The 26,508-nt window shown below is 40.4% G+C and overlaps 1 protein-coding gene across 8 annotated transcripts in view; it reads left to right on the plus strand.

Annotated features, from left to right (window-relative positions):
- Positions 1–26,508, plus strand: part of PCCA (propionyl-CoA carboxylase subunit alpha) — a 448,216-nt gene that overhangs the window by 277,501 nt on the left and 144,207 nt on the right. For all 8 annotated transcript variants that reach the window (XM_032151213.2, XM_032151217.2, XM_058438035.1 and 5 more), the window contains one exon: positions 2,118–2,220. In XM_032151213.2, the coding sequence (XP_032007104.1) occupies positions 2,118–2,220 (103 nt within the window). The remainder of the gene's footprint in view (positions 1–2,117; positions 2,221–26,508) is intronic.

A 26,508-nucleotide genomic window follows, 5' to 3' on the forward strand; every position in this document is an offset into this window, starting at 1 on the left:
TCTACACATGCTTGGTGCATAGTAGACACCCCTCACAGTCTTTTCTACTTATCCCTCATCTCTTTGTCTCCATCCTGTGCCAGGAGCTGGGGATACAAAAATAAGGAATGATTTTGGTCTTTTAGGAGCCCCCAGGACACTGGGAGACAAACATATAAACAAATAAATGCCCTGTAGAATAAAGGTGCTAAGAAAAAAAAGAGGCAATACTGGCACAGAAGCCCTCTCTTCCCTTCTTCCTTTCTGCTCAGACCTCCTTTTCTTTCCCTCTCCTCCTCCCCTCCCCACTGTGCGTTGTCTCGCTCAGTCCCCTGCACCCCCATTCATTCATACTCTCCTGTGTGAGGCTCTATCCCCTGAAACAGTTCTTTTCACACTGCCAGAAAGAATCGTCAAGGCCTGTGTGTACAGTGTGCATTATTGTTGATGCATTTTTTTTACTTTTATTTTTACTTCCGTGGTATTTAAAACATATCCTTATCTTCAGAATAATGCAGATCAAGAAGTGGTAGGTCAAATACAAATATGTATTTAAATTAATAATATTAATCAGATATTGAATCTAGAGGTAATTTGATTAGAAGCATAGTTTTTGTGACTCTGACTTTTTTTAATGCTAAATACACAGAGACTTCTTTTGAAATTTGGTGGGTTTACATGAAAACATAACTTGGAACATTTTTTCAGAACTGTGGTTTAAGCTGGAGCCCAGATACTACAAAATGCTGATGTTTAGTACTTGGTAAATATTACTTCACAAGTATAAATATGCAATACTTAAGTTAATTCTGAAATCATTAAATTTTGTTACTTTAAAAAGTTGTGGGAAACATTTATATTTTAAAAACATTTTCATCTTTGGCTGCTTGATACAGATTTTCTGAACCATGTAATACTGATAGTATGCAAGAAAAGACCTGTATGGTAAGACTAACATTGTTCATAGATATGGAGGCCTTTTTGGGGGGTTTTAGGTGATGGGGAAAACCAGGGCTAGAAAAGAAATAGTGTGTAAGTTTCCAAGATGAGGACTGTGTTTTATTTCTCTGTGGGGCCCCAAAACTTAGAGCCAAGTACTTAGTGTTTGTTGAACTCATAAGTCATTTAGGGTTTTGTGTGTGTGTGTGTGTGTGTGTGTGTGGCTGTGCTTTATTTTAGCAAAATTTTGATGTTGTCCTATTATATAATAACATAATAAGTGGGTATCTGAGTAATGTTTAAATTCGTTTTTTTAATTTTGTGAATTTTTAGTAATAACATTATAAAATAAGTATAGTTTTTTTTTTTTTTTTTTTGCAAAAAATAATTATATCGGCTGGGCGCGGTGGCTCATGCCTGTAATCCCAGCACTTTGGGAAGCCAAGGTGGGTGGATCATGAGGTCAGGAGTTTGAGACCAGCCTGACCAAAATAGTGAAACCCCATCTCTACCAAAAATACAAAAAATTAGCTGGGCATGCTGGTGGGCGCCTGTAATCCCAGCCACTCGGGAGGCTGAGGCAGAAGAATCACTTGAACCCGGGAAGCAGAGGTTGCAGTGAGCCGAAATCACGCCATTGCACTCCAGCCCGGGCGACAGTGTGAGATTCTGTCTCAAAAAAAAAAAAAATTAAAAAAAAATTATATCCTAGCTAATGTACTGAGATATTTCTCTTCTAATTGACGTCATGAAGAAACATTCTATATTATCTTATAAGTAGAATAATGTAGAGAGGTTCATTGTTTAATACATTTTTAGTCTCATCAACTATAAAGAACAAAATGATTCTCTAGGCCACATCATGCTAACTCAGTAATTCATTTTGTGTCTCTGAAGTTTAAGGCATGGCATACTTATTTATTTCACTGTAATTGTTTTTTAGAAAAACCATTTTGAATAGTAACCAAATATTGAAAAAAACTAATACTGCTTCAGGCAGATGAATTTGTGAATGACTGTAACAATTAAGCAATTCAAATTCATAGAATACATGATGATTCTTAGAATAGGTGTTTAAAATATTCACAAATACATTCAATGGCAGTTTTAGCCTGCACATTTTATATCAAAGGGAAGTTAGTTTATTGAGAAATAATAATATAAAATTATTAACTCTTTTTCTTTTCATTCTACTTCAGAATGCCTGTTATTAAACCAGACATAGCCAACTGGGAGCTCTCAATAAAATTGCATGATAAAGTTCATACTGTAGTAGCATCAAACAATGGGTCAACGTTCTCGGTGAGTTTTCTTTCTTTATTTTCTTGGTAATCTTGATATTATCTATGAATATTTAAAGCCATTTTTAACCTGTTCAGTGACTCTCATCTTATGAATTTATGGCACCTCTATGTATTTTTCATCTTCTTTAGGAAGCTGAATGGAAATGGAAATTTTTGTTCTCTTATGCTAATTAGGAAATACATTTCTAGATTTAGCCACATCCTAAACTCACTTTCTGATAGTTGATTCATTTTTCTTTTATGCTATGAGAAGTAATACTTTCGCCTTTGTTACAGAGAAGAGCATTTTGAATTACAATTCCAAATGTATGATAGTGGCGGTAGGTAACCATCCTTTTAAAACAAATAATCTGAAGCCTCACATAACATTATCTTTAAATCTCATGCTGCAAGATACTCTTGAGGCCAAATTTACCTTGTGGTGACATTCTTTTTGTTTTAAAGAACTTAAACCCCTTGGATATAGTGTCCAAGATGGAACTGCCATAGTTGGAATCCTAGTCTATAGTGAACAATATTACAGTAAGATTTCAGTGTTTATACTGTAGTATGAGTGATATGTTTAAAACTGTGATCTCAGTGTGCCAGAAAAATACCATTAAGAGTTGCTGTTTTAAGTCGTATGCCTTGGTATTTTCAGCCTGAACTCAAGGAGTTTGCTATTAATTTATAGTTAGTATAATGAATTTTCTATTTATCTACATTTCTCTTCTTATGGCTAAGTTGCATTGAAATGTCATTTTGTTTTGGGGGAACAAGTGAATTTTTATCAGAATATTGAAATAGGATATGAACATCAAAACAATATAATTTCACACAAATAAGACCTGGTGTGGCTTGAGAGGGGTACAGCAGTTTCTTGATCTCAGTGAGAAAATAATCACAAGTCGAAGATTCATGGGAATTCGTTCATTCCACAAATAATTGTTGCGTGCCTACTGTGCGCCAGATCAGTTCCAAGCTGTTGCCCTGGGGAAGCTGACATTCTTGTGTGGTGTCAGACTCACAAATCAATGATGTCAGTCCATGAACTAAAGGTAGTCTCCTTGGTTTTCTTTAACTGTTGGATTCACCGTATACGCCAAAATTGCTGAAACGTTAGATACTGAAAGATACTTCACTCAGCTCTCTTAAAATGAAAGCTATGATGGAGTTAAAACAGCTGTCTCATGAGATCTTGTGTGACTCTCTACATTCCACCTATTGACATAGTCATTTCAGAAAAACAGCTGTGTAAGTGGACATTTAACCAGAGATCAGGTTGAATAGCAAATTATAGGAAGTGAATAGTAAAGAGTATCAATATTACAATGTGGCATTTTTTTTTTCTGGGGGAAGATTAACTTTACAAAAATGTAGACTTCAGCATAATTTTCAGTTCTGTATTGAGTCACCACTGAAGCCTTACTGTAATCTGATATTCTGATACAATGTTCTTTTAAGTAGTGCCTTACCTTAATAAAGAAAACTGTCTAGATTACTTTTTAGAGCTGTTACTTCTTTTTTTTTTTTTTTGAGATGGTGTCTTGCTCTGTTGCCCAGGCTGGAGTGCAGTGGCATGATCTCGGCTCACTGCAGCCTCTGCCTCCCAGGTTCGAGTGATTTATCCTGCCTCAGCCTCCCAAATAGCTGGGACTACAGGCGCATACCACCACACCCAACTAATTTTTGTATTTTTAGTAGAGATGGGGTTTCACCATGTTGGCCAGGCTGGTCTCGAACACCTGAGCTCAAGTGGTCCTCCTGCTGCAGCCTCCCAAAGTGCTGGGATCACAGGCAAGCATTGCTTCTTTATGCTTGCTTTAGATTCCATGTTGAAAACTAGAGACCTCTGACCTGACTGCATACGTGGTATCTTTTAAATTTTTTTCTGTAGAATTATCTCCATCTTCACTTTTTAGCTTATGAGGAAAACAGGGCTGTTTTTAAAACACATCAAAATTAGTGCATTAAAAATTTCCCTGGAAAATATCCACCTTAGTATATAATATCAGAAATGATTTCGTATATTTATTGGCTTGGCTACTGTCAGAGCATCAATAGCCCAATGAAAGGCATATGCACATGATAGTGTAGCCCTTTTTCCTGGGCATATTTAAATTGAGCTACTTTCATTTGACATCAGTATTATGAAAGGAGGCAGGTTGAACAGCGGGGTGAAGTAAAGGCTCATTGGTGGAAAGATTTCAATAGTATGGCACTATTGTCTGCTTTTAGGGTCATAGACGGGAGAGCTGTGACTGTTAACTTAGTTTCCCAGATCACCCACTGTCACATCAAGAAAAAAATTAGCCTACAGGTGACAAGCTAGGTCTGGGTTAATGACTGTGGAGACAGTGCAGGCAAAGGCTTTATTGAGCGCACAGTAAAGCTTTAGGTGCCCTACATTTCCAGAGTTCTTCTGTTTAATTTTTAGGAATTTAAATTATAAGATATTTCTAATAAGGAAAGTACAGCAGATGTTGCAGATTTTCCATACAGGTCTCCTATTTAAAAAGAAAAATATATAGATTAAACGAAGTCCTTTCTTTACATCATCCTGTTCTACTTTCTCCCAAGTGGTGGCAGCTAACCTGATGATGCTGTGTGTCTTTCCTGTACGTGTTATTAAGACTTTTGGTACAGATATATATACCACAATAATGTTAAAAAGGAAAGTTGCAACAATATACATACTTAATGGCACCACTTATGTAAATTTTAGGCAAAACAATTTCATTTACAATAGAATCAAAAAGACTAAAATACTTAGGAATATATTTAACCAAGGAGACGAAAGGCTTGCACACTGAAAACTATAAAATGTTGCTGAAAGAGCTTAAAAAAGACACAAATATATGGAAGGATATCTTGTTTCAGGGACTAGAAGACTTAATATGGTTAAAATATCAGTACCTCTCAGCTACTTGGGAGGCTGAGACAGTAGGTTCACTTGAGCCCAGGAGTTTGTGCCCAGCCTGGGCAACACAGCAAGACTCCATCTCTGGCGAACAAAAGAAAAATGAAAGAAGGAAATGTCAGTACTACCTGAAGTGATCTACAGATACAATACCATCCCTATCAAAATCCCCAAATACATTTTGTTGCAGATATAGATAAATTTATTCTAAAATTCATGCAATTTCAAGGGGGTCCCAAATAGTCAAAACAATCCTGAAATAGAAGAAGAAAGTTGAAAGCCTTATACCTCCTCATCTCAAAACTTATTACAAAACCACAGTTTTCAAAACAGTGTGGTACTGCACATATATAGACCAATGGACTAGGATAGACAGCCCATAAATAAACCATTGTATGTACAGTTAAATGGCTTTTGACAAGAGTTTCTAAAATATTCAATGGAGAAAAGACAGCCTTTTCAACATGAATGAATTTTCTTTTCTTACTCTATATACAAAACTAACTCAAAATGGATCAAAGACCTAAATGTAAGAGCTAATGCTATAAAATTCTTAGAAGAAAACACAGGGGAAGGCTGGGCACAGTGGCTCACGCCTGTAATCTCAGCACTTTGGGAGGCCAAGGCGGGTGGATCACTTGAGCTCAGGAGTTCAAGACCAGCCTGGGCAACATGGTGAAACCCCATCTCTACTAAAAATACAAACATTAGCTGGGCTTGGTGGTGCGTGGCACACCAGCTACTCAGGATGCTGAGGCAGGAGAATCTCTTCAACTCAGTAGGCAAAGGTTGCAGTAAGCTGAGATCGTGCCACTGCACTCCATTCTAGGTGACAGAGTGAGACCCTGTCTCAAAACCAAAACAAAACAAAAAAACCAGAAAAAAACATAGGGGAAAAGCTTCATGGTATTGGATTTGGCAATGGTTTCTTAGACATGACACCAAAAGCACAGGCAACAAAAGATAAATTGGATTACGTGAGAGTTAAACACTTCTATACATGAAAGGAGAATATTTTCCCAGAATTTTCATCCTTCCTTTAAAATTTTTCATTATAGGCTGGGCGCGGTGGCTTACGCTTGTAATCCCAGCACTTTGGGAGGCCGAGGTGGGCAGATCACGAGGTCAGGAGATCGAGACCACGGTGAAAGCCTGTCTCTACTAAAAATACAAAAAATTAGCCGGGCATGGTGGCGGGCGCCTGTAGTCCCAGCTACTGGGAGAGGCTGAGGCAGGAGAATGACATGAACCCAGTAGGCGGAGCTTGCAGTGAGCCGAGATCACGCTACTGCACTCCAGCTTGGGTGACAGAGCGAGACTCCATCTCAAAAAAAAAAAAAAATTTCATTATGAACACTATAAATATATAAATGTTTCATGCAAATATTTTCTCCCATTCTGTGGGTTGCCTTCTTACTCTTTTTTTCCAAAGTAACCACTCTGTCAGAGTACAATCAACAGAGTGAGAAGGCAACCCACGGAACGGGAGAAAATATTTACAAATCACGTAGATGATAAGAGTTTTTTTTTTTTTTTGAGACAGAGTCTCACTCTGTCGCCCAGGCTGGAGTGCAGTGGCACAATCTTGGCTCACTGTAGCCTCTGCCTCCCAGGTTCAAGTGATTCTTCTGCCTCAGCCTCCCAAGTAGCTGGGATTACAGGTGCATGCCACCACACTCAGCTAATTTTTTTTGTATTTTTAGTAGAGATGGTGTTTCACCATGTTGGCCAGGCTGGTCTTGAACTGCTGACCTCAGGTGATCCACCCACTTTGGCCTCCCAAAGTGCTGGGATTACGGGTGTGAGTCACCACGCCCGGCCCTGATAAGAGTTTAATATCTGGAATATATAAAGAAATTTTTCAACTCAATAGCAAAAAACAATTAAAAATGGGCAAAGGACTTTCATAGACAACTCTCCAAAGAAGATACATGCATGGCCAATAAGCACATGACAAGATGCTCAATATCACTAATCATTAGAGAAATCCAAGTCAAACCTACAATGAGATACTACCTCCCACCCATTAGAATGGCTACTATCAAATAAACAGAAAATAAGTACCGGTGAGGGTGTGGAGAAGCTGGAACCCTTATGCACAGTTGGTAGGAATATAAAATGATGTGGTTACTTTGGAAAAAATGGTATGATGGTCCCTCAAAAACTTACAAGTAGAATTATATAGTAACCTTAGAAAGTTGGTAATTCTGACATGTGCTATATAACACAGATGAATCTTGAGGACGTTATGCTAGGTTGTAAGCCAGGCACAAAAGGACAAATACTGTACGATTCCACTTATATGAGGTACCTGGAGTAGTCAAACTGATGGAGACAGAAACTAGAATGGTGGTTGCCAGGGGCAGAGAGGAAGGGGAATGAGGAGTTATTGCTTAAAGAATACAAAGTTTCACTTTTTAAGATGAAAGGTTTTCTGGAGGTAGATGGTGGTGATGGTAGCAGGAAAATGCAAATGTATTTAATACCACTGAACGGTACACTTAAAAATGGTTAAGATGGTAAATTTTATATGTATTTTACCACAAGTAAAACATACACAAAACAATTCAAATCAGTATTTATAATGAAAAACTTAAAAGGAGGGTTGTGGCCAGGTGCAGTGGCTCATACCTGTAATCCCAGCACTTTGAGATGCTGAGGTGGGTGGATCACCTGAGGTCAGGAGTTCGAGACCAGCCTGGCCAACATAGTGAAACCCCGTCTCTACTAAAAATACAAAAATTAGCCAAGTGTGGTAGCACGCGCCTGTAATCCCAGCTACTTGGGAGGCTGAGGCAGGAGAATCACTTGAACACAGGAGATGGAGGTTGCAGTGAGCTGAGATCACGCTGCTGTAGTCTAGCCTGGGTGACAGAGTGAGACTGTCTCTCAAAAAAAAAAATAAATAAATAAATAAGGAGGTATGAAAATTCTGGGAAATGAATGGATGGCAGAAATGAAAGTTAAGTGAAATATTAATCGTAGGAGAAGTGAAGTATTTTATGTGTTTTAGGTCTTTATTTTGATTTCTGAATACAGTTGTCTGAATGAATGACAGAATTAATTAATAGTATAAAACCTGCTAGACACAAAGTAGAAATACTATTCAGCTTGTCATGGTGATAAGCCCAAAAGTACCAAATAACAAACTGATTTTTATTCTGATTATTTTCATGATTCCCTTCTGGATTCCCAGGATGTTTTCCATTTCTCTCTTGCTCAGTATAACACAAAACTGGTCAAAATAGTTTTTGGCCAGGTACAGTGGTGCGCACCTGTAGTCCATCCACTCAGGAGAAAATAAGTTTATGATGAATTAAAATATTAACACAGTTAATATCTTAAAGACGGTGAAAAACTAAATTCATATTGAATGTGATTCACTTGAAAGAAAGAGTTGAAAGAAGAGTGTCAGAGTAGTCCTGATGTATAAGAAAATTAGTTAGAAATTTGGCCTTCCTAGCGATGGAAAAATGAGCACTATACATACACTTTTTGAAAAATTTTGCCTGATGTTTCATGTTTACTACTAATAAACTGGAAAGTGATTATATATGATACTGTATATTGAATTGTTACAGTGGGCCAATGATAGAAATTTTTGTAAGGACATAAGGGTTTTTCGTGTCTCTATCTCCTTCAGTTCTGCTCTGATCTTAGTTATTTCTTGTCTTCTGCTAGCTTTTGAATTTGTTTGCTCTTGCTTCTCTAGTTCTTTTAATTGTGATGTTAGGGTGTTGATTTTAGATCTTTCCTGCTTTCTCCTGTGGGCATTTAGTGCTATAAATTTCCGTCTAAACACTGCTTTAGCTGTATCCCAGAGATTCTGGTACATTGTGTCTTTGTTCTCATTGGTTTCAAAGAACTTATTTATTTGTGCCTTAATTTGGTTATGTACCCAGTAGTCATTCAGGAGCAGGTTGTTCAGTTTCCTTGTAGTTGTGCGGTTTTGAGTGAGTTTCTTAATCCTGAGTTCTAATTTGATTGCATTGTGGTCTGAGAGACTGTTTGTTATGATTTCCATTCTTTTGCATTTGCTGAGGAGTGTTTTACTTCCAATTATGTGGTCGATTTTTGAATAAGTGCGATGTGGTGCTGAGAAGAATGGATATTCTGTTGATTTGGGGTGTAGAGTTCTGTAGATGTCTATTAGGTCCGCTTGGCCCAGAGCTGAGTTAAAGTCCTGAATATCCTTGTTAATTTTCTGTCTCATTGATCTAATATTGTCAGTGGGGTTGTTAAAATCTCCCACTATTATTGTATGGGAGTCTAAGTCTCTGTTTAGGTCTCTAAGAACTTGCTTTATGAATCTGTGTGCTCCTGTATTGGGTTCATATATATTTAGGATAGTTAGCCCTTCTTGTTGCATTGATCCCTTTACCACCAGGCCTGCCTTACAAGAGCTCCTGAAGGAAGCACTAAATATGGAAAGGAAAAACTGGTACCAGCCACTGCAAAAACATAACAAATTGTAAAGTCCATCGACACTATGAAGAAACTGCATCAACTAACGGGCAAAATAACCAGCTAGCGTTATAATGACAGGATCAAATTCACACATAACAATATTAACCTTAAATGTAAACGGGCTAAATGCCCCAGTTAAAAGACACAGACTGGCAAATTGGGTAGAGTCAAGAGCCAACAGTGTGCTGTATTCAGGAGACCCATCTCACGTGCAAAGACACACATAGGCTAAAAATAAAGGGATGGAGGAAGATGCACTGGTTTTTCCTCATCTTTGTGGATTTATCTACCTTTTGTCTTTGATATTGGTGACCTTCGGATGGGGTTTTTGTACGGACCTCCTTTTTGTTGATGTTGATGCTGATGCTGTTCCTTTCTGTGTGTTAGTTTTCCTTCTAACAGTCAAGCCCCTCTGCTGCAGGTCTGCTGGAGTTTGCTGGAGGTCCACTCCAGACCCTGTTTGCCTGGGTATCACTAGCAGAGGCTGCAGAACAGCAAAGATTGCTGCCTGTTCCTTCCTCGGAAAGCTTTGTCCCCCAGAGGGGCACCTGCCAGATGCCAGGTGGGGCTCTCCTGTGTGAGGTGTCTGTTGACCCCTGTGGGGAGGTATCTCTCAGTCAGGAGGCAATGGGGTAAGGGACCCACTTGAGGAGGCAGTCTGTCCCTTAACAGAGCTGGAGTGCTGTGCTAGGAGATCCACTGCTCTCTTCAGAGCCGGCAGGCAGGAACACTTAAGTCTGCTGAAGCTGTGCCCACAGCTGCCCCTTCCCCCAGGTGCTCTGTCCCAGGGAGATAGTTTTATCTATAAGCCCCTGACTGGGGCTGCTGCCTTTCTTTCATAGATGCCCTGCACAGAGAGGAGGAATCTAGAGAGACAGTCCGGCGACAGCGGCTTTGCCAGGCTGCCATGGCTTTGTTTATTCTCTGAGGGGAAAACCACCTACTCAAGCCTCAATAATGGTGGATGACCCTCCCCGCCAGGTTAACTTCAGACTGCTGTGCTGGCAGTGAGAATTTCAAGCCAGTGGATCTTAGCTTGCTGGGCTCCATGGGGGTGGGATCCGCTGAGCAAGACCACTTGGCTCCTTGGCTTCAGCCCCGTTTCCAGGGGAGTGAATGGTTCTGTTTCGCTGGTATTACAGTCACCACTGGGGTATGAAAAAAAGCTCCTGCATCTAGCTTGGTGTCTGCCCAAATGGCCGCCCAGTTTTGTGCTTGAAACCCGGGGCCCTGGTGGTGTAGGCATCCAAGGGAATCTCCTGGTCTGTGGGGTTGTGAAGACCGTGGGGAAAGCATAGTATCTGGGCTGAATAGCACCACCCATCCCTCATGGCACAGTCCCTCACGGCTTCCCTTGGCTAGGGGAGGGAGTTCCCTGACCCCTTGTGCTGCCCTGGTGAGGCAATGCCCCACCATGCTTCAGCTTGCCCTTTGTGGGCTGCACCCACTGTCTAACCAGTCCCAGTGAGATGAGCCAGGTACCTCAGTTGGAATTGCAGAAATCACCCACCTTCTGTGTTGATCTCTCCGGGAACCGCAGACCGGAGCTGTTCCTGTTCAGCCATCTTGCCAGCCACTTGATAAAAATATCTTTTTACTGTTTTTGACTTAAAGCTGTTTTATGTGATAACAGTATAGCTACTCCTGCTTGTTTTTGGTTTCCATTTGGATGGAACAGTTTTTTCCATCCCTTTACTTTCAGACTATTTGTGTCTTTAAGGGTGAAGTGTGTTTCTTGCAGGCAGCATATATTTGGTTCATATGTTTATTTGGTCAGCCAGCCTCCATCTTTTTTTTTTTTTTTTTTTGAGACAGAGTCTTGCTCTGTCACCCAGTTTGGAGTGCAGTGGCACGATCTCGGCTCACTGCAAGCTCTACCTGCCAGGTTCTCGCCATTCTCCTGCCTCAGCCTGCTGAGTAACTGGGACTACAGGCACCTGCCACCACGTCCGACTAATTTTTTGTATTTTTAGTAGAGACGGGGTTTCACCATGTTAGCCAGGATGGTCTCGATCTCCTGACCTCGTGATCCACCCGCCTCGGCTTCCCAAAGTGTTGGGATTACAGGCATGAGCCACTGCACCTGGCCACCAGCCTCCATCTTTTAAGTGGAACATTTAATCCATTTACATTCAGGGTTATGATTGATATATGAGGTTTTGTTCCTGTCATATCATTGATTGCTTTGTGGTTGTTTTATATGTTCCTTGTTCCTTCCTATTTTATATTGTTTGTCTTTGTGGTTGGTGTTTTCCTTCAGTGGCAACATTTGAGTCTTTTCTGTTCCTCATTTGTGTGTTTGCCTTACCAGTAGGTTTTATACTTGCATGTGTTTTCATGGTGGTGTGTGTTGTCCTTTTGCTTCCAGGTTTAGGACTCCTTTGAACATTTCTTATAGGGAAGATATAGTGGTAATGCATTCCACTGGTCAAATTCAGCATTTGCTTGTCTGGGAAAGACTTTTTTTCTCCTTCATTAATGAAGGATATTATTACTGGGTATAGTACCACTGAGTGGCAGTGTTTTTCTTTCAGCCCTTTGAAAATACGATTCCATTCTCTCCTGGTATGTGAGGTTTCTGCTAAGATGTCCACTGTTCGTCTGATGGGACTTCCTTTATAGATGACTAGATACTTTTCTCTTACAGTTTTTAAAACTCTGTATTTGGCTTTAGATAGTTTGACTGTAATGTATCATGGAAGAGATACTGTTTTGCATTGAATCTGGTTGAGGATTTCTGGACCTTCTGTATCTGGATGTCTGTATCTCTCACTAGACTTGGGGAGTTTTCAGTTATTATTTCATTAAATAGAGTTTCAAATCCTTTCATTATTTCTTTGCCTTTTGGGATACTGATAATCTTGATATTTGGTTACTTTATTGTGTCCCATATTATCATGAAAGCTTTCTTTATGTTTTAAAATTACTTCAAAAAATTTTTGTCTGACTGCATTATTTCAAAAGACTTCTCTTCATGCTTTGAGATTCTTTCTTCTGCTTGATCTAGTCTGTTGAAGCTTTTGAATGCATTTTGCATTTCATTCAGTGAATTCTTCATTCCAGAATATGTCTGATTCTTTTTTATGATACCTATCTTTTTGGTAAATTTCTCATTTGTGTCCTTAATTGTCTTTCTGATTTTTTTGTGTTGTTTTTCAGATTACTCTTGTGTCTCACTGAGTATTTTTAGTATCAAAATTTTTAATTATTTTTCTGGAATGTTGTGAATTTCTTTTGGATGGGATCTGTTGCTGCAGAATTATTGTATTCCTTTGGAGGTATCATATTCCCTTGCTTTTTCATGTTTCCTGTGTCCTTACGTTGATATCTGAACATCTAGGATAATATTTGCTTCTTCCAATTTTAGAATTTGCTTTCATAGGGGAAGACTTTTTCCTGAAGATGTATCCATGCTGTTGGTTGGGTAGGACCCTTTGGCTTTGATTCTGAGTCACTGTATGATTTCTTTGGCTGTAAACAGTATCGGTGGTATCTGTGATTTCTTTAGTGGCTTAGGGTACTGTTATTAGTAGAGGCTGTAATGAGGTTTTCTGGGGACAAGGATGCCACATGGGCCAGTCTTTGGGCCCTAATGGTGGCAGTGGTGGGCTGAATATGTCTGTCCTTGGGCCCCGGGGTTGCGTGTGCTGACACTGACGTTAGTGGGTCCAGGTGAGTAAATTTAACAAAAGAAGTATAAAACTTGTATTGTGAAACAAACCATTGAAAGAAGAAATTAAGGAAAACCCAAATAAATGGAAAGTTTCTTTTTTTTTTTTTTTTTTTTTGAGACGGAGTCTCGCTCTGTCACCCAGGCTGGAGTGCAGTGGCACGATCTCGGCTCACTGCAAGCTCCGACTCCCAGGTTCACGCCATTGTCCTGCCTCAGCCTCTCCGAGTAGCTGGGACTACAGGCGCCCGCCACCACGCCTGGCTAATTTTTTTTTGTATTTTTAGTAAAGACGGGGTTTCACCATGGTCGCGATCTCCTGACCTCGTGATCTGCCCGCCTCGGCCTCCCAAAGTGCTGGGATTACAAGTGTGAGCCACCGCGCCCGGCCACGTGGAAAGTTTCTTATATTTGTGAATTGAAAAACTTAAGATGGCACTGCTTCCCTGTATTAGTCTGTTTTCACGCTGCTAATGAAGACATATCCAAGACTGGGTAGTTTATAAATGAAAGAGCTTTAATGAACTCACAGTTGCATATGGCTGGGGAGGCCTCATAATCATGGCAGAAGATGAAGGAAGAGCAGAGGGACATCTTACATGGCAGCAGGCAAGGGAGAGCTCTTGCAGGGGAACTCTCCTTTATAAAACCATCAGACCTCCTGAGACTTATTCACTATCACAGGAACCCACACGGGAAAGACCTGCCCCCATGATTCAGTTTCCTCCCACTGGGTCCCTCCCACACATGTGGGAATTATGGGAGCTACAATTCAAGATGCAATTTGGTTGGGGACACACCCAAATCATGTAATTCCCAAATTAGTCTAAAGATGCAACACGATTCCTGCCGAAGTCCAAGCTGTATTTTTATCAGAAATTGACAAGCTGATCCTAAAATTTGGAAAATATGGAAACTTAAGGGACCCAGAATAGCCAAAGTAATCTAAACACACACACACACACACACACACACACACACACACACACACACACACACACACACACACACACACACACACACACACACACACACACACACACGAAAAAACAAAAAAACACGCCAGTCACATTGGCTCAGACCTGTAATCCCAGCACTTTGGGAGGCCAAGGCAGGAGGATGACTTGAGCCCAAGAGTTCAAGACCAGCCTGAGAAATATAGTGAGACCCCCATCTCTACAAAAAAGTTTTTTCAGCTGATGGTGGTAGCATGTGCCTCTAGTCCCAGCTACCTAGAAGGCTGGGGTTGGAGGATAGCTTGAGCCCAGGAGGTGGAGGTTGCAGTGAGCTCTGATCACACCACTGCACTCCAGCCTGGGATACAGAGCAAACCTCTGTCTCAAAACTAACCAACCAAACAAACCCACAAAAATCCAGAATTGGATAACTCATATTTCCATCTTTCAGAACTTACTACAAACAGCCTTGTAATCAAATACAGTGTAGTACTTACAAAATGATTGTCATATAAATCAACAGAATAGAATTGAGAATCCAGAAATAAGCCCAGAAATGTATGGTCAATTGATCTTTGACAAAGGTGCCAAAATAATTCAGTGGTAGAAAGAATAATCTCTTCAACAAATGGTGTTGAAACACCTGGGTTCACATGTAAAGGAATGAAGTAGAACCCCTACCTCATATTGAGTTAGTATACAAAAATTAATCCAAAATGGATTGAAGACCTAAATATAAGAGGCAAAACATCTTTAAAAATAGATGAATTGCTCAACATCAAGATTAAAATGTTTGCTTCAAAGGACACTAACAGGAAATTGAAGACAAACCACAGAATGGGAAAAAATATTTGCAAATGAAATTTTCAGTAAAGCACTTGTGTTTAAAATACATAAAGAACACTTACAACTTAACAATAAAAACAGCCCACTCTAAAAATAGGCAAAAGATCTGGATAGACATTTCTCCAAAGAATATATGCAATTGCCAGTAAGCACATACAGAGATGTTCTGCATCGTAGGGCATGGAGGGATCCAGATGTAAATCAAAACCACAGTGAGATTGTCCTTTGCACCCACTACATAGCTCTACTTTAAAAAGTCAGGTAATAACAAGTTTTGGCAGGCCAAGTGTGGTGGCTCATGCCTGTAATCCCAGCACTTTGGGAGGCTGAGGCAGGCGGATCACGAGGTCAGGAGATGGAGACCGTCTTGGCTAACACAGTGAAACCCCGTCTCTACTAAAATACAAAAACAAAATTAGCCGAGTGTGGTGGCATGCACCTGTAATCCCAGCTACTTGGGAGGATGAGGCAGAAGAATCACTTGAACCGGGGAGGCAGAGGCTACAGTGAGCTAAGATTGTGCCACTGCACTCCAGCCTGGGCAACAGAGCGAGACTCTGTCTAAAAAAAAAAAAAAAACAAAAAAAAACAAGTGTTGGCAAAAAGGTGGAGAAATTGAAACCTTCAAATGCTATTGGTGGGAATGTAAAAGGGTGCAGCTGCTTTGGAAAACAGTATGGCATTTCCTTAAATGGTTAAATATCTGGGTTATTCAGAACCTTGGCTCTGTTGTATCAGGAGTATTAAATCTTAAATATTTATGTAAGTATTTATGTATTTATTTATTTATTTATTTATTTTTTATTTTTTATTTTTTTTTTTTTTTGAGATGGAGTCTTGCTCTGTCGCCCAGGCTGGAGTGCAGTGGCGCGATCTCGGCTCACTGCAACCTCCGCCTCCCGGGTTCACGCCATTCTCCTGCCTCAGCCTCTCTGAGTAGCTGGGACTACAGGCGCCCGCCACCACGCCCGGCTAATTTTTTGTATTTTTGGTAGAGACGGGGTTTCACCGTGGTCTCGATCTCCTGACCTCGTGATCCGCCCGCCTCGGCCTCCCAAAGTGCTGGGATTACAAGCGTGAGCCACCGCGCCCGGCGTATTTCTTTATTACTATGGTGAATATCTCTTACCTTTCAAACGATATTGAAGCAAGTTATTTCCCTGACCCCTTTGCGGGACCCCTTTGCTATGGGGTGCCTCGTTTAATCAGCCTATAGCTCTCAACTCCTTGTGGGAGGGAGCACACGAGCGAAGGAGGCGGGAACTGTAGTGCAGGAGCACTGGAACTGACCAGCTGTTTGGCGCCAGTGGGATCAAACTCCACTCATGAGGACCTGTTGCCTTCCACACCTCGTAGGAGGGAGTGCAACAGGGGAGTGGGTGCAGGAGCCAGAGCAAGTGCTTTTGGGTGCCAGCAGGAGCGAACTCTGTGCAGGCCCCATGGCAGCATCCAGGAGGGGTGCCTGTGACTCCCAAAGCCCCGGAGGGCATGTTACAGTGCTCTTTCAGCTCTGCTCTCCACAGGCGGCTTAAGTGTTAACAGCTCAGTGGGCCTGCGGTTGCCCTCCACCAGAAAGGGCAAAGGGCCAGTGTAACAGCCTTTTGTATCCACACACGTGGCTCCTGAGCTCTTGTCTGGTGTCCAGGAAAAATGAGGTCACACGAACTAATTGAAGGATGGTAAATGCAGGGATGATTTTATTGCCGATGAAAGTGGCTCTCAGTGGGAAGAGAGGGGAGCTGAAAAGGGGACAGAGGAGGGGTAGGTGATCTTCCCCTGAAGTCCGGCTGGATTTTCTCCCAAGTTACTCCATCAAGCTGTCCCTCTGAAGTCAAGTCACTTCTCTCCAACATTCTGCTGCTTCTCCTCTCTGCTGATTGAGTCTGGGGTCTTTATAGGCACAGGATGAGGCGGGGTGGGGCCATGGGTAGTTTAGGAAAAGGCAACATTTGAGCTGGAAAACAGGGAGAGAAGTTCTCACTTTGGGCCACGGTATCAGGCTTCTCAGCTTGAGGGTGGAACTTCACCAGGGACCCACACCTGTCTGCCTAGAATTACTCTGCCTCCTGTCTCTGTCATTGTATCAATATCAAACAATAGTTGTTGGCCTACATGTCAATAATTTGAAGATGAATTAAATGGGTATATATGATAACATTTATCAGAGACCTTTAGAAACATTCATATTCTTTGGTCTACTATTTTTACTTCTAGAACATGTTCCAAGCAAGCAATGAAAAATCACTAATTCAACATATAATATTTTGTCAGGAAAAAAATTAATTAAAGGCAGTTGGGCTTGGAGATATCCATGTAAACAATCGGTACTTATAAGGGAAGGCAGAGTTGGAAGTAATTAAAATAATGTAATAAATGCATTAATAGAGGTGCCATCAACCAGTTAAATCTATGAGAAAGAAAGAAAGGCACTCAGCTGCTTGGGGGAAGGGAAGGATCTGGGGGAAGATGAAAGAAGTTCCTCTTGGGGGAGATGACTGATGAGTCACAGCTTAGAACATATTTTTTACTATATATAAGCCAGAACTTGCCTCAAAATTATTGTATAAATAAATGAGGAAAAACATTAGAATGTGGTAGCATGAGGGAGAGCACCTCAGCCCCCCAAGTAGCTGAGACTACAGGGGCATGCTACCATGTCTGGCTAATTTTTATATTTTTTGTAGTGACCAGGTTTTCGCCATGTTGCCTAGGCTGGTCTTGAACTCCTGGGTTCAAGCCATCTGCCCACCTTGGCCTCTCAAAGTGCTGGGATTACAGGCATGAGCCACCGTGCCCAGCCTATGATTTCAAGTTTTATCCAAGCAATATTTTTTGAGAGCAATATAAGATTTAAGACTGGGTGCAGTGGCTCACGCCTGTAATCGCAGCACATTGAGAGGCTAAGGCGATAGGATCACTTGAGCCCGGGAGGTCTAGACCAGTCCTGGCAACAAAAACAATTTTATATGATTAGCCGGTCGTAGTGATACACGCCTGTACTCTCAGCTACTCAGGAGGCCCAAGGGGGAAGATGCTTTGAGCCTGGGAGATTGAGGCTGCAGTGAGCCATGATTGCACCACTGCAATCTAGCCTGGGTGAGAGTGAAATCCGGACCCCGTGTCGAAAAAAAAAAATAAAGATTTGAGATAGGTAAGCTTTTGTGTACAAGAGAGTTTGTGCTTTCATTTTGTTTTCTTTATAATGTTTGTTTTGGTTGATGCAAAATTGTTTCATCTTAGATGCCTGAGGTGGAGGGAGGGAATTGTTTTGTAGTATTCATATCATTGAAATTACCACCCTATATTTTTCTCCTCAAAGAAAGAATATGGTGATGAACTAAGAATAAAAAAATAATAACTACATATGGATGCATAATAAGAAATAATTATATATGCATTGTTTGACGTTTTCCTTCTCTGCTCTAACCCACCCTTTTTCCTTTGTTCTCCCACCATATGTTTTGTTCTGGATTTCTTGACTAAGAAGACATTCCACCATAGTTTATTTTAATATTTAAAAAGCACTTTGAAATTTTGATTTTTTTTTTTTTTTTTTTGAGACAGAGCTCACTCTGTTGCCCAGGTAGGAGTGCAGAGGCACAATCTTGGCTCACTGCAACCTCCACCTCCCAAGTTCAAGTTATTCTCATGGCTCAGCTTCCCGAGTAGCTGGGATTACAGGCACGTGCCACCACGCCTGGTTAATTTTTGTAGTTTAAGTAGAGACGGGGTTTCACCCTGTTGGCCAGGCTGATCTCAAACTCCTCACCTCAGGTGATCTGCCTGCTTCAGCCTCCCAAAGTTTTGGGATTACAGGTGTGAGCCACTGTGCCTGGCCAAAAATTCAATTTTAAGTAAATCTGTTTAAATGTTTTTGTGTAACGTTTTCATAAAAATGAAAAATTCGATGAACTTAGAATATACCAAGAATCTTCTGCACAAAATAATAATTTTGTGTTCTCAAATAGTAATATAAAGAATCTGTAATGTATCTTCATTAAGAATTTATACATGCATTTTACATCATAATCTCTTTTAGTTTTATTCTATGAATAGAGCATAATACTAAATTATGAAGCTACTGGAATTTTTTTAGGAACATGATAAGAATCATGTGGTTCTTTTAAAGAATTAATTTTGGAACATCCTTTGTTCAAAAAATAGAACATTATTATATCTATTCTTTTGCCTCTATTGTCAGTTTTTAGGATAGGCTTTTAATCTTGAACATGAAAAGGACATCAGTAAACAAGGTCAGTTAACTATTACATTTATACCTATTATAGGCTTTTAGTTTAAAAATTACCTATGGCTTAAATACAGAGAAGGCAGGCAGAAAAAGAGCCTTTTTTTCCCTGAGCATTTTAAAGAGAATACTACAGTACCATTAGGGGTTTATAATAAAGGACTATAATTCTATTTAGAAAACCGACTTGTAGTACATGACAAATGATAGAAAATTGAGGTAAGTTTTTTGAAGTCATATTTTATATTTATATTTTTTATTTTTTTTATTTTTCATTAATTTGTCTTTTGCCAGAATTAAATGTTATGATCATTAAACTACTTCTCTTCTTAGGTAATTTTTTCACTTAGTCTTTCTACCCCTCTACCTTTAAAAAGTATACTGAACAAAGCAGCAAAAGATATTCTATTTGAGGAAAATACCTTATTTTCTGTCAATAGTTTTTTAAAATTAAAACATAATGCATAAGCATGGAAATTCTTTTACATTGGCAAGAACTTTTTCCTTGATAAAATTATTTTTCCATTTGAAAAATTATTAGGATAGTAAGTCAAGATAATGCTTAAAAATGTAAAAATTTTCTGCAAAGAATGTAAAACTGTCATAAGTGAAGCCAACAGATAAGCCAAAAAACCAGAGAGAAAATTTGCAATTCATTTTAGTCACAAAGTGAGGGATGCCCTTCATATATACAGAACTCTTATAAATCAATATGAAAACGAACAAAAGCCCTGGTAAAAAAATATTCAGAGACAGTTTACAGCAAAGGACATATGGTTCCTGCACATATGACAAAAAGTGCTAAAAGCCACACACAAATTCAAGTTAAAATTACGATGAGATACCATTTTCCATGTACATTTTGGCAAAAACGAAAAATTTGTTAATTCTGTTTTGTTTTGATTTTATTTATTTATTTTTTTTGAGATGAGGTCTTGCTCTGTTGCCCAGGCCGGAGTGCAGTGGCATGATCACGGCTGACTGCAACGTCGGCCTCCTAGGCTCCAGTGATCCTCCCACCTCAGGCTCCTGAATAGCTGAATAGCCTGAATAGTCAGCATGCCCAGCTCCTTTTTGTATTTTTTGTAGAGACAGGGTTTCACTATGTTGCCCAGGCTGGTCTCGAACTCCTGGGCTGAAACAATCCACCTGCCTTGGCCTTCCAAAGTGCTGCAATTATAGGCATGAGCCACTGCGCTTGGCCTCTTCCTAGAAACGTAAGCCCTCAAACGCTGGTGGGAGTATAAATTGATATAACAACTTCCATGGAGAGCAATTTGACAAAATAAATTCATACTGTGTGTTATGTCCACATGTAGGAGATGTGCAAGAATAATCATGTTAGTATTATTTGTTACAGCAGAAGACTGGAAAGAACTAGCAAAAGGTAGTGAAAAGGTAGCTCACTCCAAAAGTTTTGCTTAGGGTTCCAGAGTTCGTAGTAATTTCATTTGTCCTAAAACATCACAGGACTATTTTGGAGAATAGTATGTTTCTCCCTACTATTGGTTTAAGGAAGAATGTCCAAAAGTAACTTACTGTACCAGTGTAACATGGTATCAAACTGCCTGTCAGACTGGAATAGTTAAATAAATATGATATATTCATGACATTGAAATACTGTGCAGCCTTTAAAAAGTTGAGAGTGTCTTCTATGTGCTGCTTTCCTTTTTTTTTTTAAGACGGAATCTCGCTCTGTAGCCCAGGCTGGGGTGCTGGGGTGCAGTGGCGCGATCTCGGCTCATTGCAAGCTCCGCCTCCCGGGTTCACGCCATTCTCCTGCCTCAGCCTCCTGAGTAGCTGGGACTACAGACGCCCGCCACCACGCCCGGCCAATTTTTTGTATTTTTAGTACAGACGTGGTTTCACTGTGTTAGCCAGGATGGTCTCCATCTCCTGACCTCGTGATCCACCCGCCTCGGCTTCCCAAGGTGCTGGGATTACAGGCGTGAGTCACTGCGCCCAGTCCTATGTGCTGCTTTATCAAGTGACAGAGGCAAACGACATTCATTGGCATAAAAAAGAATGTGTGTGTTTGTGCTTGTGATATGCACAGAATATCTTTGGAAGGAGCCACAAGAAACTGGGACCCGTGGTTGGCTTTGAGTTGGGGAGCTGGAGGGCTGACTCCATAACAAGTGAGAAGGATACATCTCTTAGATCATATCTTTTTAGTATTTTTTGAATTTTGAACCCTACATGTGTATTACCTATTTTTTTAAAAACAAATTTCAAAATTGTGAAAGTGGAAGGGTCTGTAAGATGGAGGAGTGTTGAAATAGTGGAGGCTTAATTACCTTTCAAGAAACTTCTGCAGTGACTTGGCCATCCAGGGAAGCAATCAGACAAGCAGCTGCCTCATTAAATAGAGAGTGCTGGTGCCACAGGTGTTAAGTACACAAAACGCAACCACTGAAATTCTTTGGCTAGCGCTTCCAACTTGGAGACAGTTGCTGGAGATCACTTAATAGGCTCTGGTTACAGGTTGATCTAATCTGAATTAAGAAATTGGAAACAGCAAAGAAAGAGCAGTAACAGGTCAGAGTAAGGAAGCTGAGTCAGAGCAGTTCCTCCACAGCCTCCTGTTTCCCCTTCTGCAGGTGTATGAACTACCCAGAGAGATTACTATGAATGTAGAATAGTTGGAGAGATGTGTGTTTCCTAATAGCAAAAGGCAGTGTAAAGGTAGTTCACTCCAAAAGTTTTGCTTAGGGTTCCAGAGCTCGTAGTAATTTCACTCGTCCTAAGACATCACAAGGCTATTTTAGAGAACAGTATGTTTTTCCTTACTCTTGGTTTAAGCAAGAACATCCAAAAGTAACCTGATGTACCAATGTGACTCCTTATCCCAGGCTAAAGAATATCCTTTCAAGGCAAATTCATCCAAATCAGCTTGACGTCTGATGGGAGGGGGTTGGATAAACAAGGTTATAGAGAAATCAAGTCTGAAGAGTAACCTTGCACAGCTTGATCTGTTTACTTTTTAAATGCAGGCTTGTTCAGTGGGTATTGCACTCTACTTTTGAAACATAGGACTAAATTTTCCCAAAAATGTGATGATCCTGCCCCTGTACTCTGGAAAATTGCTTGTCTAATTGGGTGCACAGCTGCACCTGTACCCTCTTGAATGACTCAGTCATGTTGTGCTCAAGGGCCAAGTAACTTGTTATGGTGCTAAGTGAAGAACAAAAATATATAAAATTCAGTTACTTTGGCAATGAAAAACACTGAATGGTATTGGTTGTTATATTACAGTTGGCAAAAACTGTAATTAAGACTTCAAGTGATTTTTAGTATTAGCCCTGGATTCACTTTCTGAAGAATTTTATTTGGAATAAAACTTTCAGCGTTGATACCAGATATTCATCTTTAGTTCAGTTCAGTTTTATAAATCTTTATAAAATATTTATAGTAGTCAAGGAGCCTGTTACGGGTGCTGGTCAGTTTTCTGCAACAACAAAAAGTAAATTAAAGTTGGCTGGGTGCAGTGGCTCAAGCCTATAAGCCCAACAGTTTAAGAGGCTGAGGCAGGAGGATCGCTTGAGCCCGGGAGTTGGAGACCAGCCTGGGCAACATAGTGAGACCCTGTCTCTACAGAAAAAAATTAGCCAGGCATGGTGGCACATGTCTGTGGTCCCAGCTACTCAGGAGGCTAAGGTGGGAGGATCAAGTGAGCCTGGGAGGTCAAGGCTGCAGTGAGCTGTGATTGTGCCACTGCACTTTAGCCTGGGCAACAGAGTGAGGCCCCATCTCAAAACAAACAAAAAATGTAAAACTCACAAATTTAAAAAATAAAGTTTTAAGGCCAGGCGCAATGGCTCACACCTGTAATCCCAGCACTTTGGGAGGCCGAGGTGGGTGGATCACCTGAGATCAGGAGTTGGAGACCAACCTGGCCAACACGGTGAAACCCGGTCTCTACTAAAGATACAAAAATTAGCCAGGTTTGGTGGCAGTCACCTGTAGTCCCAGCTACTTGGGAGGTTGAGGCAGAGAATCACTTGAACCTGGGAGGTGGAGGTTGCAGTGAGCCGAGATTGCAACATTGGACTCCAGCCTGGGTGACAAGAGTGAAACTCTGTCTCAAAAATAAAAAATAAAAATAATTAAAAAGTTTTAAAATTCACTTTGGTATGATATTTTGACCCCTCAAACTTGTTTATAAATAGAATGAACAGTGGAGCCATCTGTTAAAATGCCTTGGCTGAGTGACTCAGCTAGTAGATGAATTTTGACATATTTATAGCACCATGCATTGATCATTTTAGTTGTAATATAACAGCTGTTTATTGAGTACCTTTTATGACGTAGGTCCTGGAGAACCAGTGGTAATCAAAAGAGATGATACATCTGACTTCTCACAGTGTCATCTGTTGAGGGGGACAAGGATGAAGGCTGTGTCAGTGAAGGAGGAAAACTGAGTGGTAACAGGGAGGGCGGATGCTGTGGTGAGCATGTAGGGGAGGCCCCGAACTGAACACGGAGGTGGTTAGCGGAGGCTTAGGAAGGGAATACTGGCCAGGCTGACACCTACAGAGGAGGTTTGGGGGAGGGCAGGGGAAGGAGTCAGAGTTTGAAGCCTACATAAAAAGTAGATACAGCTATAAAGAACGAGATCATGTCCTTTGTAGGGACATGGATGGAGCTGGAAGTCATTATCCTTAGGAAACTAATGCAGGAACAGAAAACCAAATGCCGCATGTTCACACTTATAAGTGGGAGCTAAATAACAAGAACACATGGACACAAGGGAACAACACACTGGTGCCTACCAAAGGGTGGAGGGAGAGGATCAGGAAAAATAATGGATACTAGGCTTAATACCTGGGTGATGAAATAATCTGTACAAGAAACCCGCATATCAAAATTCAGTCAATGTGTTTGCTAGTTTAATTTGTTGTGATTAAAGAAAACAATGATTTTATTTATAAATTTAGCACCTAGGAAATGTGATTTCAAATATCAAAGCATAAGCATTTTTTATTCTTTTTAAAATGGAAGGGTCAACAATTTGTCACAAGTTTACCTATGTAACAAACCTGCACATGTATCCCTGAATGTAAAATAGAAGTTAAAGAAAAACACACACACACAAAAAAAAGTAGAAAGAGAACTAAGAAAGTTATTTGTGTCTGAAGCAAGACAGAAGTTGTGTATGACTGCAGCACAGAAAGCTTGAAGTGTGGGACCTGGTGGGAGGCAGGGAGGGGGAGCTCCCAGGAGAGGCAGCTGGGACCCAGCCATGTGGAAGTGCCAGCCCTGAACCTGGTCTGGATGTGTCTGGAGTGCAGTGGAGAGCCACAGAAGGCCTGCCTGCAGGGAGTCGGATAGAGTTGCCTGTTTGGAAGATCACTCTGCCTTCATGATGGAGAATAGGTTTGGAGAGGCAAGACTGGAGGAAGAGGGCCTGCTAGAAGCAGTCATGCAGGTGGGCGCTGTGAGCCTCAGCTGCAAGTATTTTAGAGAAAAATGGATCAACATGGAAGAGATTTAAGATGTAGAATTAACCGTGCATTTATTGAGCAGTAATAATATTAGCTAATATATATTGCATATTTAATATGTGTCAAGCACTGTTCTAAGTGATCCACATGCAAAATGTTATTTAACAACAATTGTAATCAACACGTACAATCTACTTTCATTTCTATTCCAATCCTATAAGGCATACGTGCTATTATTAGTCCTATTTTTAAGTATAAGGAAATTGAAGCATAGAGAGGTTAAGTCTAGAGAAATAGGAAGACAATTTCAGACATAATTTTGAAGGGATCTGTGAGATACACAAGTGGAGATGTTTCCTGGGTCATTGCATGTGAGGTTCTGTGGCCCGGGAGAGAGTTTGGGGGAGATTTGGTCTCCAGTAGTTTAAATGGCAGTTGAACACGGGGTTGAATTGAGGAGAATGTAGAAAAGGGAAGAGGACCAAGAAAGATGAAACCTTGAGGTACATTAAAGATTTAAAGGATGGGCAGAGGAAGAAGAATCAGCAAAGGATACTGAAGAGGAGCAATGAAAGAGACTGTGTCAAAAAACCCAAGAAGTTGTGTTGTTTCAGAATTTAAAGGAAGAGGCTGTTTTAAGAAGATGAGGTCAATGATGCCAGTGAGTATAAGAAGTCATGTTAAAAAAAACAACTAAGGCTGAGATGTATCCATTGGATTTAGTGAAAATAATTGAGAACAATTTCAGTGTTGTAATGGGGCCAGAAATGAAATTGTGGTGAGTTCAGACATTGAGATACGCGGACAAGTGGAGTGAATGACTCTTCTTTGAAAGGCATGGTCGTTGGAGTGGGCCATAGTGTTGAGGGGATTGACTTTTTAAAGGTTTAATAAATTCTTAAGTGCTGGTAACAGGTGCCAGAAGAAGGGAATTTTTGATGATTAAAGAATAAGGAGAAAAAGAAAAACTAGGAGAAGGGCCTCTGTTCTTTTTTTTTTTTTTTTTTTTTTTGAGATGGAGTCTTGCTCTGTTGCCCAGGCTGGAGTGCAGTGGCATGATCTTGGCTCACTGCAATCTCCACCCCCCGAGTTCAAGTGATTCTCCTGCCTCAGCCTCCCAAGTAGCTGGGATTACAGGCATGTGCCACCACGCCCGGCTAATTTTGTTTTGTATGTTCTAGGGAATACTACTGATCAACAGGTTTTTCAAAAGTCTAAATTGTGTTCAAATTAGTATCTTGTGAGAATTAATAGAATACATATTTAGATCACTTTCATAAATAAATACATTAACATCATATTTTCAGTAAACTCATATTTGATATCTAATCAAATTCTTTTAGTCATGAATTCGAATGAGGTTTTTTGGGTTACTGTTACTGTTTGTTTTGTCTTCTGTGTTTTTATATTTGGAAGCAGAATTAGCTTTTGGTCTCTTAAGTGATCCCTTAGTCACTTGCTGTCATATCATGGTGTTCATTTCCATCATTGTGCTTATCATGCACTTGAGTTCTCATGTTTATTTCTTTGTCCACTTGTTTAATTTCAGCCTCTTCACACTAAAATAGGAGCTTTGTAAAGGCAAGGACCTAGTTTTGTTCACTGTCACACTTCTTGTACTTCTCAGGAAATATTCGTTGGGGGCAGGGTAGAGATGTTGGGGAAGGAAGGAAGAGAGAGAACAGTGAAGCGGGGAAGAAGGAGTTCAAAAAACTGCTTCCCTAGTGGTCATGGAAAGTCTTTAATAAATTAGAATGT

This window comes from Hylobates moloch, unplaced genomic scaffold (genome assembly GCF_009828535.3).
Source record: "Hylobates moloch isolate HMO894 unplaced genomic scaffold, HMol_V3 SCAFFOLD_4, whole genome shotgun sequence".
Classification (NCBI taxonomy): domain Eukaryota; kingdom Metazoa; phylum Chordata; class Mammalia; order Primates; family Hylobatidae; genus Hylobates; species Hylobates moloch.